Raw genomic sequence first — 11,972 nt, 5'->3', positions numbered from 1 at the left:
ACATGACATGCGTATGGGTTTGGCTTTGCCTCTATTAAAGCTTCTGGCTAGGGAAGTGCTTATATAACATCTATCTAATCTGGCTTTTCTAGCATTGGGGCCTTTGGAATAATTTTGCCATGTGAACTCTCCAGGTGACCCGACGTCCCACAAATCGAGGTGTTCTTTAAGCTGATTCCAATTCTGAAGCTTTGCTCCTGAAATGACATTACCCCGGTTTTGGAAGCTATCTTCAATGGTCTCTACCATATTGAAATTCCCAATGAGAATGGTTGGCTCACTTTGGGCTAAAAGCTGCTTCCACAATTGAGTTCTGTCTCTGGCAAAACCTCCTGCATAAATAGACACAATCATGCATTGGACGGGGGACTCGACTGTCACACCTACCCAGTAGGCTCCTTTGCCAGATTTTTCTGGATTCACCTTCCACGTTTGAGGAATGCCGATTGCTGTACCACTTGATCCCCTTTCGTGTAAGGAGCAATGCCAAAGGTGTTCCGTTGATATTACAGAGAGTCTTTGAGAGAGCTCGTCCCCTAAAGTCTTTATCTCTTGGAGTCCAATGACATCGACAGGAAAGTTTTTGAGCCAGGCCCTAATTTTTTTCGCTTTGAGTGAGTCTGTCAGACCCTTAATATTCCAAGACACGATTTTCATCTACGTCTATCCTTGCGGTTTTTGGCATGGGATCTAGGAGAGCCTTGTGACACTGAGGTGTGTCCCCTCTTGTTGTCCTTCTGAACCTCCATGGGGGCTAGGCCAGTCTCAGCAGTTTCCTTCTGTCCAGGGTAATGTTTTCTTTGTTGGGTTCGTTGCTTGTGGACGACTTGTTTTGGTTTAGGGCTAATGTGCGATCAGCCTGATTCACTTGTCTTTCCAGCCTTGAATTTGCGTCCTCTGATTCTTTTGAGTCGGGGTCAATGGACTCTGCCACATTAGGATCTTCCCACTCTGGCAGTGATGCGAGTAGGGCGAATCTGTTGGGGCCCTGAGCTTTACCCTTGTCCAGCTGAGTTCTATGAGCCATTGGTTTCTCCGGCTTGGGGGGTTGCGGTGGGGAGACTGGTGGGGATGTTTGAGTGCTACCTTTGTTGTGGGCTGAGCTAGGAGAGGCCTGCTCTGGTTTAGGGTTCTTTTTGGGGCATTCCCTAACGAAATGCCCCTTCGTTCCGCAATGGAAACAAGCGTTTGGGAGGTATTTGTAGCTTATTGGTTGTTCAAAGCACTCGCCGTCATGTAAAGCGATTACCATGGATTGGGGGAGCTCCACTGAAATGTCCATTTCAATGAGTGCCTGTGGGTGCCATGCCGGGATGTAGTCCCCTCTGGGTCGACCCCCTAGAACTTTACCTAGCTGAGCACCTATGGCCCTGAGGTGGTTGTGATAGTGAAGGGGGAGGTTCTGGAACTCCACCCAAACTGGGAAGTGGTTGAGGGCATTGCTCTCCGCTTTGTAATCTTTTCCATTTGAATAGGCAGAGGGGGGTCGCTCGCAATAGTCATTGGCGTGTGCTAAGCACTCTGAAAGCCATCTGCGGTTTTAAAAACAAACACATATTGGTTTTTGGGGAGGGCCTGTATGGTCTCAACTTCTGCTCCTATTGCCCCCCATTGGTTTCGAATCCACCCGCGTAGAACGTCTGCTGGTGGGCGAGGGCCAGCAAGAAGCCCTATCACGGCCCTGTTTTCCAAATCATTCTGAGTTTTCTAACTTGAAGAGCAGGTAGAATAACATAAGGCTTACCGTTTCCATTCAGTTGATCGCCTCCTGTAGCAGTCTTATTGCTTCCTCCTTGTTGAGTGACCAGGGCAGGGCCATGGGTGGCTGGAGTGGCAGGGCTTTCAACAAAACCCGAAGGTCCACCTGCATGTTGAGGGAGAGTTGGTTGCTGGGAAAGAAACCGAAGTCATGTCGAAGCAACCTTGCGGCTTCAAGCTTTTCTGCACTTCCAATGAGGGGGCTGTGATGATCGATGCCTTTGAGAAGGGCAGCAGCTAATGGGTTGTGTGGGGAGAAAGAGCTTGGGTCGAAGTCGTTGAGGCCTCCGCCATGCAAGAGTGGGCAGTTATTTTGCACGAGTGCTTGGTGGGGGAGCGCGCCTATAGCCCAGATATTGGGGGGTCTCGCGCCAGTGCTTTGATGGGGTGGGATGATGGGCGAAGTCATCTCGCATGGGGCATGAAGGATGCTGCCGATGGGACAGTTGCTCAGGACATCGCTCGTCCTCTCTCTCTCTCTTTTGCTACCTAAAAGGGGGGGGGGAACCATCTTTTCTAACTAAAGGAAAACAGGGTTTAGTTAAAAACTTTCTTGGTACTTAGGCGAAAATGTGCAGTGCTAACTTGTGAAATGTTATTGTTTTGCTTGAAGGCAAACTTTTTTAACATTAATTCAAAAGCATTTGATGTGTGGGCTTGTTGGAGATCCCAAGGCAGTTTCGAACTCAAGAAGGTCGTCAACAAGCATTCGTTTCAAAAGGCCGTTGGGTTGCCCCTCCTAACGCGTGCATAGGAATTTTCACGTACTCCTGAGAGACTTCCTCTCTCTCTCTCTCTCACACACACACACACACACACACTCTCTCTCTCTCTCTCTCTCACACACACACGAGCTTGTGCGTCCTACGCATGTAGAGAGCTGCAGAGCCTCGCGTGTCGATCGGAGCATGCAGGAGAGGGAGTCTGCGTGGATCCCACTGTAAGTCTCCTGTCCTGGTTTAAGCGGATTCAAGGTTCGGATGCAGCTCTGTCAAGCGAGCTGCGGAAAAAAATGTAGAGAAAATTAGATGCGGGAAGGTGCTTGCTGCATTGAAATGATAGCATTCAATTTCGGCGGCCTTGGACTGTCCACGTGACAATACTGCAAACCATCAATTATCTTCACTATCGCCTAGCAGTCATGGTGTGCTACTTTGTTGCACCCATTTTGCGATGTGCTTTTCAAAGCTGCCTCTTCTCCCGCCGTTTGAGCTATTGAAATTCTTGCTAGGGTAGGCTGTCCTGCTTTGGGAACTTACCTTTTGTATTCCAGTGCTGCATCTTGACGCTTGTAGACTTATTCTGCCCATGGGACCAACAAATGATGCTAATAAATGGACTAAAAAGAGGGGCCAACCCTTCAAGTCTGGCTCGAAAATGGCACACCCAGTAGATGTTCCGTAAATCTCTAATACCACTCTTTCTCAGATCCTGAGTGGGAAAAAAGTTGAGAGATTTGGAGGTGAAAAACCAAGAAGACACCAAAGGAGTCTGACAAGTATATCTTTATTAGTCATGTTTGCCTCAGCAGCAAGCAAGCCATAGCTGAGAACAAAGTTGTAGAACTACCAAGATAGACAATCTTGTCGTGTCTACAATTGCATACCAGAAGCAAGTCTCTAATGTAGTGGGTATCCTAAATTGTGTTAGGTATGGAGCTATGGAGGATTAAGCAAAGTAGCATTCATGATTAACATCATTATAAGCACATACAACAAGGAGAGGGAAAATGAAAGTAGAACTGATTTTTGAACCAGCATCAAAGAGAGTACAAAGAGGCTCTCTTTATAGTTTAGAGGCGCTGCACTTTGTGCATGGGTAGTATGAAGTGTAGTACACACATTAGAGACAAAATGCATGTGAATAAGTATCCCTAAGAAGGGGATGGGCCCTAGATTCTGGGGGTTGAAAATGGAAGGTTTTAAATGCACCTAACTCATCTCATGTAGTGTCGTTGTAGCGGGGATAATGTGTCGTGCTCTCTACAGTGGGTGCTCCTCAGTGCAATGTGTGTGAGATCTCACTCCAACAGAATGAAAACACAAAAGACGATGAATAACATAGCAACAACACCATGACTCAAAAGTGGAACCTGAACAACATGAACATCGGCTAACTCAAGGAAACCAGTACAGACTCTGGCATGGCAGCATGCTCAACTCCAGCCCAGGACTCACGGGTACAATGGGGGTGTCGAGGCTCAACTGTGCAAGGATGGTGCAGACGTGCATGTGCATAAACTCCAAATGCTAGACTCAAGACGACTAACCATACAAAGTAGGTGATGATAGAATCGGCGATTGGAACCAACCACTCAAATGTATCTCCTAAGGAGCCGCCAATGGCTAAGCCTATCTTCAAATTGAGGCGGTGGTGATCTGGCCACGGTGTCAACTCGACCACCATCTATATCACTTTGCCATGTGTCACTGCTCGGGCGAGAGTCCATCCAGGGTGAACTTAAGCCCAATTGCAACTAACTACCTGTCCTGCGCGAGTGACACTGTAGCCCTGCTAAAGGTTGCCCGCCACAAGACCACTCACCGTCTTGGTGAGAGAGAATACTGAAACTGGGAGGAAAGAAAAAATGTAGCCAACCAGACTAAAGAAGCTGATGTAGGTATTTGCAAGAGGAGATGATGAAAAAGGACGAACAACTCTACCTCAAGGAAATAATCTGTCCAAGAAAGCAGAGACTGAAGAAGACCCAAGCATGAAAAAAGCTGAAAGTCACGAAGCTCTGAACTATGCCAAAATACGCACAACACATTTGTCCTAATCGAATAAAATAAGAACAACCTCGAAATGCTCCTAGTTGTAGGTCGATATTGGAAGCTGCTACAAGGAATTACACTAAAGCTTGTGAAAATCTCCCAGTTTTCTTCCATGCAAGCTAAAAATTAACAGGAATTTTAGGGTTCCATCCAGTTTCAGTCTTTGAAAATTTGTTGAATCGAGGAGGTGGGGAGCATTAGGGGGTGGTGAGGCCTAGGGAAGCTGGGAGGGGTGGGTAGATGCGAGAGGCAAAGGGAGAAAGGGAGGGTGGATAGGAGCGAGGGTAGGGGTGAGGAGAGGGATGGTGAGGGACGAGAGGGGGTGGGTAGGGGATGGGTGGGGTGAGTAGGGGCGAGATGGGAAGGGAGGGTGGGTAGGGTCTAGGGGTGGGGAGTAGGGGCGAGAGGGGGTGGGTAGGGTCTAGGTGGGGTGAGTAGGGGCGAGAGGGGGTGGGTAGGCTTGAAGATGTTGAAGATGCCAATGCCGTCCATAACGAAAAACCAGACAAGGACACACAGGGAAAGAAGACCTTCACCTTCTCAGTTCCAAAGTGCTGTAGGCCAAGGCCAAAGGCTTTCATAGCCTCTGTGACCTCCACACTCGCTACTAGCTCAGTTGGCTTACTGGGTTCGGCTACAATAGAAACGTTGTAGGAGGATGTATCTTCATGCAGAGGTTAAATAGAGACCCCATAACAAGGCATAGACTTGGTAGCTTTCAACCACTCCAACAGATCCTCGTTTGGCCCATTAGGTGGAGTAGGCTGTTCTAATTCACGATCAGTTTCCATTGACAAAGAACTATAGTGCACCAGAGGATCCATGCCTCCTTCTAGGCGAATGGGTTGCATTGGGGAGCCAGGAGTATGTATCCACATTGCGTCATTTCCCCAATCATGGAGTGCTTTAGTGTGTCATAGCCATGGTCTACCAATGAGCAAGGGAAATCCTCCCTCAACCAGGTCCTGGGTAAGACGAACCACAACAACATCTAAGCTTAAGGTGAAGTCTTGTATCTGCAGAGGCACTTTGTCCACTATGCCCACAGGGTAGACTGTCCTCTGGTCGGCCAATGTAATTGTGAAGGGATCAGGACGGGTAGGGTGCAGGCCTAAGGCCAACATAGTGAACTCGGGCATCATGTTGATGCTAGATCCACCATCCACAATCACTCTTGAGAATTTTTACCCCAAGATGGACACTGTGAGACGAGGGCTTTCGGGATAGGATATCATATAAGAATTTGATGGTTGCACTGGGAGGTGCCCGCCACTAGGACCTTGATTGGATAATTGCAAGGGTGTCACTTCGAAAACTCGCATCTAGCTGCAACATGTCATAGAGCGACACTTGTTGGAAGGTGTTCTTCAAGATTGTCGTGAAAACCATAACTGTAAGATCTCTAATCGCTGTCGCGATAGACTCAAAACAACAATTTCCAAAGTGTCTGAAACTGCTCTACAAAGACATCAACACGAAGAGCTTCTCGCCCTGATTCTAACGACTATTTGATCATTCAGATCGGATGTCGTTTGAGGTACTTACGACCAAATATAGCTCGTAGCAGGCGGGCTCGCGATGTGGTCCTCGGCTTGCATTGCTTGCGTTGACGCGAAGAGCTCCTCAATGCTAACACGCTCCTACTCTCATATCTGCAATGTGATTAGTGTGCGCGACTGTGTGCTTGTAAATTAAAGCAAGAAAAGAAGTTTCTCTCTCTCAAGTCCTCTTGCATAGAAAAAGCAAAAGGTTCTCTCTCTCTCTCTCTCTCCCCCCCCCTTGCGTAGGAAAAGCAGCAAAAGCTGCTGCTGAATCAGCCTGCAAAAGGCGCCGTAATTCGCGGACATCCGTACTATTGCCACTGGCATCCCTACCGTACACAGCCAGCCACGTCAGCTACTCCAGCAGCCATGTCACCATTCCAGCCCTATCAGAGAGAGTGTGCGTGTGTGTTACGGTTTGCCACGTCACCATTTTGTGACATAACCCCCTCTTGAAGGCATTGTAATCACCCTCGATTACGCTTGCAAAACAGGTAGAAGCCATAAACTACCTTAGCAGACACTGACTGTTAGTACCTACGCACAATCGACAGTCACATCACAGGACATCACATGACAAATCACATTCAACATTCATTCGGATCTTAGACCATGATTTATCGGCAATGTAGTTAGTAGATTCACTCATGACCTCATAGATGCTCGATTGACTAACCCCTATTGCAACCATGTCTAGTCGAGATCATTTAGACCAAAATGTTGCAGTCATTTCGTCTATCAGTTCCTGCACTTAAAAACAAGTCAAGAACAAAATCAGTTTCATATTCAGGAATTCCATTTCATAAAGTCATATAGCAGAATACTGTTAGCTCTGAGTATCCCTGAAGCTCAAAGAGACATCAGTGACTCTAGTATTCAAAAATCAAGGCATGTGTTGACAAAGGAGCGGAGTAACTCCCCTCTTGTGCAACCCACTGCACTAGATCTCCGGCCAAGCTGAATTCTGGGTTCCATTTGGAGTAGTCTATGCTAAACCAAAAGCTTCAAGGTAAAGGTTCACAATCTGAGGAGTATCTGCTAGGTCCTCCTCCTCCATCCACTTCGCATCCAATGCAGGATAGTTCTTGAATTTAACCAAGAACCACCTTCGTACTTTACCCTTAATCTTTCTGTCCTTATGTACCAAAATCTAAAAATGTACTGAAAAGCAGCCCACGTCCTGCCTTTGCTACATCATCTATCCCATGGTTTGAGTAGGGAATCTTACCGGGATTTCCGCTAGTTTTTGCGTGTGGGAGCTCAGACTCGGCTCCTCTTAATCTATTTGTGACAATAGATCTTTGCGATTGCATAGAGCAAAGGTACTCCAGTCAACGGGTTAACACAATTGGGTTCGTAGGAGTCATATGGTTGTGTTCTTTAGCACACTTGAGGCTCTTAGTTGTTAGTACTCTGTCTATAGGACTTCCATGTACTCCCATGATGGTACTCTGTTAGATGAAAATGTAAATACAATTTGCGTTGCTACATAGTGCTCTGTAGCATGCACGACTCCATTCTGTAGTGCTATACTATTTTGTGGGTGCCCCTTCTTCCCCGTTTCCAAGGTACCATCTGTTGCTCATTTTTCTACTGCTCTTTGACATACACGGTAAGGTTTGTTGGAAGCTGCCTGCTGATGTGGCAAGGGTAAAGTTCCTCTTTCTTTTCGTGTATACAGAGCCTCTCTCTCATGAATGCTTCACAACAGGCAAGGCTGTTAGCATAATTGGCTGCTTTATGTGGATTTCCGAGTTATTTTTTGGCCAATTGCTGAGATGAAGGGCCGGGAAAGTTGTGCAATTGGGTTCCCTCAGAAGCTTTCTATGCAGAATTGTTACGGATGAAATTATATCCTCTCAGAAAAAACAAGTAACAGTCAAGGCTATTGCTTTCTTCATGCAGGAGTCTTTGCAACCCCTTTTAAGTTTTCAACTTTTTCATCCAAAGTGATTGTTTGTAGTGCCTCTTCACCTTCTTGTCTTTAATCCATTACGGAGTGTCCACGAGCTAAGACTTATTGTAGATTTGAAAAAAGAGGAGTTGTGCTCACTAAAAGCTGATAGTAATGGCTGACACCTAGGTTGTGTCGGACTCAGGAAGAATTCTTGAGGCATTGTGATCTTGGTAAAAGAACTCTTGTGGATGATATAATTGTCATGCAAATCTAGTATATCTGTAACCTGCCGCAAACTGGATGGTGCTTGAAATTCTTTGTGAAAAGTGCATCAGGCGTCGGGTGTATAGGTGCAGCAGTGCATAATGCACCATTTAACTTTCAAAGGCATATTGAAGGAGCCAGGATCTTCCATAGCCTTAATCAACAGTTGCTTTTTTTCAAAGCTGCCATCAGATACTGATGAAATAGTCATTCCCTTGCAGACAAATGCAGAGGGAATGCTAAGAAGTCAAAGAAACAGACTTCAATGAAAAGGCTATGACCTTGCCAAGTACTGCTGATACTACAAAAGAAGCTCTCCTTTCACAATCTTCGGGCCATTGTGATGAACAGCTCTCAGGTTTAGCAGTACACGCTTATCAAAGTATTTGCGTTCCTTTCTGGAAGAAGCTAGGATCTCCTTCTGTACCCAGGTTTTCTTATCATACTACTGAGGCTCCGGTAGACATAAAGAGATGCTCCAAAAAAGATGCTTCAACAGCACAAGGGAACGATAGAATTCTGCCAGAATATGAAACTTTTGCGCAAGTGCACATTCCGTGTGGCAGTGTCACGTTTTCCCCTATTTCGTGCCCATGGAGGACCTTCACGCTACAAGAGATGAGAGATTCGACAAACAACTTTCATGGAGGTATTCGTGTTTAAAAGTTTTCTCAATTAAACTACTGACGTTTGAAAGTCTCATATAATTCCTCTCTGGTAGGTAACGTCGTTGGAAAGGGAGGCTTTGCTATGGTCTACAAAGGTACTCTTCCTGGAGGAAAAACCATTGCCATCAAAAAGCTTAGTCAATCGTATACAGCTGAGCACAGAGAGAAGGATTTTCTGGTTGAGATTGGGATTATGGCACACGTGTGCCACCCAAATACAACACCTCTGGTTGGGTTCTGCTTAGAAGGGGGACTATATCTAATATACAAATTTTATCCAAATGGAAGTCTTGCGGAAATTTTGCATGGTACTCCATTTTTTAATGGATAGCTTTTGTAAAGCTTTTTCTCTATCTCAGATTTATGGATAGCTTCTCTATCTCAGGTTTATGGTTTTCTCCTAGCAGGTACAAAATCAAAATCCTTTGATTGGCCTTCAAGATACAAGGTGGCTTTAGGCGTCGCCCAAGGTCTCTTTTATCTGCATGAACAATGTCGACGACGGATTATTCATAGAGACATCAAGGCTTCGAACATCTTACTCGATGGTGACTTTGAACCACAGGTTTTTTAATTTCTGGCGCAAAAAAGATCCTTTTTATTAGTTTATAAATCTGCCCAGTAGACTATGTTGCCCATATCATGAGGGAAAACTACACAAGGAGTAGAGACTCTCCCAACATGAGTGACAAAAATACACAATGGCTACATCAAAGTATGAGAGAGGGAGAAGGGCAAATAGAAGGCCTATAGAGCTAGTGCTAACCATGCCCCAATGTGAAGAAGGTCCTGGCTGCCATAAAATAACGAATGCCTGGCGACGTCTCTCAGCCTCGTCTGAGCTGCCTTGGATGCTATCATACTGTTCCTGAGTTTATGTATAAGCTCAAGCCAGAAAGCATGAGCTGTCACTGCTAGTGGTTTGGGTCGCCCCTTGCAAGCACGATAACAGCGAGCCCTTCATATGAACCAGAGGCTCATGGGGTTCATCAACTCCCATCTAAGGTCCCCCTCCTTAGTCCATGTCGGTGTCGAGAAGTCTGGCATAGGGCACTTCTGAGGGCCTAATGGCTAGGTTTTCTTGCTTTTTCTCATTGCCTACTGCTGGCCCTGAGCTAGCTAAGCATGCTGCTTTCCCCAAGTGATGACCCACCAACTTATAGGTTCTTGCCGAGTGGCCCCATTATTAAAATGGGTTAGCATTAAAACCCTAACCTTTGACCAACTTACAAAACTCTGGCCGAGGGGCCCAACTTAAAATAAAGCAGGCACACACACTTACACTCCAATTAGGTATAGGAATGATGACTGTAATATTTTTAGCTACAGCTATGGATATATGAAAATGATTAGCTACGGCTACAGATAAATGAAAATGATTTTTGTGCACACAGAATGAATATATGAATTTATGAGTTTATGAATTTATTGGTACCAATTATGAACGGGTAAATTTTTCAGTGCAATGCGCCATTTGGAAATTTATCCGTGTCGATAAGTAGAACAGTAGCCGGATGCAGTGCAAAATGGCTCATAACAAGCACATGAATAAGATGGTGTCCCTAGTTCGCTAAGAAAAGCTATAATTTAATAGTTTTTGCACTTCGTGGGCGGCCGAACATAGTGGAAATACAACCCGGCGAGAGCGGATAGACTGAGTCAGGAAGGATATGAAATTGGCTGGATTAAGAATGCCTCAGATTGGCCAGAAAACTGGGATTTAATGCCCGTTTTTAAGTATTTTTAAGTGAAAAACCTTTTAAAATAAGAACGTGGCCAAAATTATAAACATTAAAAAAAAAAAGGTTGTAGCGTAGGAAAACTGAGAGACCAGCGTAGCAATTTTCGATCACTCTCTCTCCAGTCTCATGCAACGCCAGATGGCAATTTCTCCTGCCAGACTATAAGGAAAGGCTAGCGCTACCTGTTTTGGGCATTCTGTAGCAAGTTCCCTTCACGTATTCTCTCTCTCTCTCTCTCTCTCTCTCTCTCTCTCTCTCTCTCTCTGTGTGTGTGTGTGTGATTTTCTTGCGCTTATGTCCGTGAAGACTGTGTAGAGGCTGTGAAGCCATATGAACTTGTGTCTCCCTGCGGAGAATAGTGGCACTCAGCCAAGCGTAGAACCGGCTGCCTACGTACTCTGATCCGTTCCAAAAGCAGATTTCAACCAAAGAGAGCTCGTGTGAGCATCCCCTACGTGAGCAGATATCAATAGAAGTTTCTCCCGTGTTGAAAATCCCAGTACGAAGCAGACATATCCGTTTTTGGCTACAAGTATGATGAGTTTTCAATTTCAGCCAATAGGCTTATGAAATCATGCATCCATATGCATGAGAAAAGTATTCGGGACATGGAAAGTGAATTCTGTTTCGGGTTCACGTGCTTCTAAAAGTTTAGGGGGGGAGGGACCAACCCATCTTCTGGTCCCTAGTGCTGTGTCGATTTTTTGCATTGTTTTCTCAATTTTGTGTCGTGCAGAGTCCTATGAAAAATAGTAAATAAGATTTAAAGATGTAAGATCATGCTTCCATTCTGTGACAGTGGTATTAGAGCAAGGTCCTTGCGTTTTCTTTCCTAAGGAGAGGCGGTCCTTGGCAGAAAAATACCCGTCATGGCAGCACAAGCAGTAGAGCTTGAGTGGCTCAGGCAACAGATGGCAGAATTGCAAGCTGCTCTTGCTCAATCTGAAGTGGAGAAAGAAGTGGAGAAAGTGCTTAAGACCCTTGAAAAAGACCCTTAAAAAAGGTAAAGCAAAGATGGTGGCAGAGCCACCTCAGAACCCCCAAGTACGAACTCAGGTAATACCTGGGACTGGGGCTCCAACACAACCTCAGAGCGATCCTGCAGCAGGAACCTCCCGACAGCATGAAGAAGAAGAAATCCCTTCGCCGACTTAATCGGCAAATTACTCTTTTATGAAGAACATGGATAATATCATTCCTGAAGAGGAACTTGAGTTGCCTCCAGACGAGGCTGTAGATCAGCCACCAAAGCCAGAAAAGCAAGACAAGGATCATAGGAAGAGTCGGCATAGAATTCAGGTGGACAAGGATTCCAAAGCCATCTCCTA

General features: G+C 45.7%; 1 protein-coding gene across 2 annotated transcripts in view; it reads left to right on the top strand.

Annotated features, from left to right (window-relative positions):
• Positions 1 to 2,492: 2,492 nt before the first annotated feature.
• LOC147466147 (putative receptor-like serine/threonine-protein kinase At5g57670) overlaps positions 2,493 to 11,972 on the top strand; it is a 56,640-nt gene continuing 47,160 nt past the window's right edge. The window contains exons 1-4 of one of the 2 annotated variants that reach the window (XM_086524388.1): positions 2,493 to 2,698; positions 8,456 to 8,883; positions 8,956 to 9,210; positions 9,307 to 9,467. In XM_086524388.1, the coding sequence (XP_086380514.1) occupies positions 8,511 to 8,883; positions 8,956 to 9,210; positions 9,307 to 9,467 (789 nt within the window). In that variant the 5' untranslated portion in view covers positions 2,493 to 2,698; positions 8,456 to 8,510. The remainder of the gene's footprint in view (positions 2,699 to 8,455; positions 8,884 to 8,955; positions 9,211 to 9,306; positions 9,468 to 11,972) is intronic. The other variant, XM_086524395.1, reaches the window with a different exon arrangement.

The sequence above is a fragment of the Adiantum capillus-veneris genome, chromosome 1, assembly GCF_014529385.1.
Source record: "Adiantum capillus-veneris isolate H3 chromosome 1, ASM1452938v2, whole genome shotgun sequence".
Taxonomy (NCBI): Eukaryota; Viridiplantae; Streptophyta; class Polypodiopsida; order Polypodiales; family Pteridaceae; genus Adiantum; species Adiantum capillus-veneris.
This window is presented reverse-complemented; position numbering and strand designations above follow the sequence as displayed.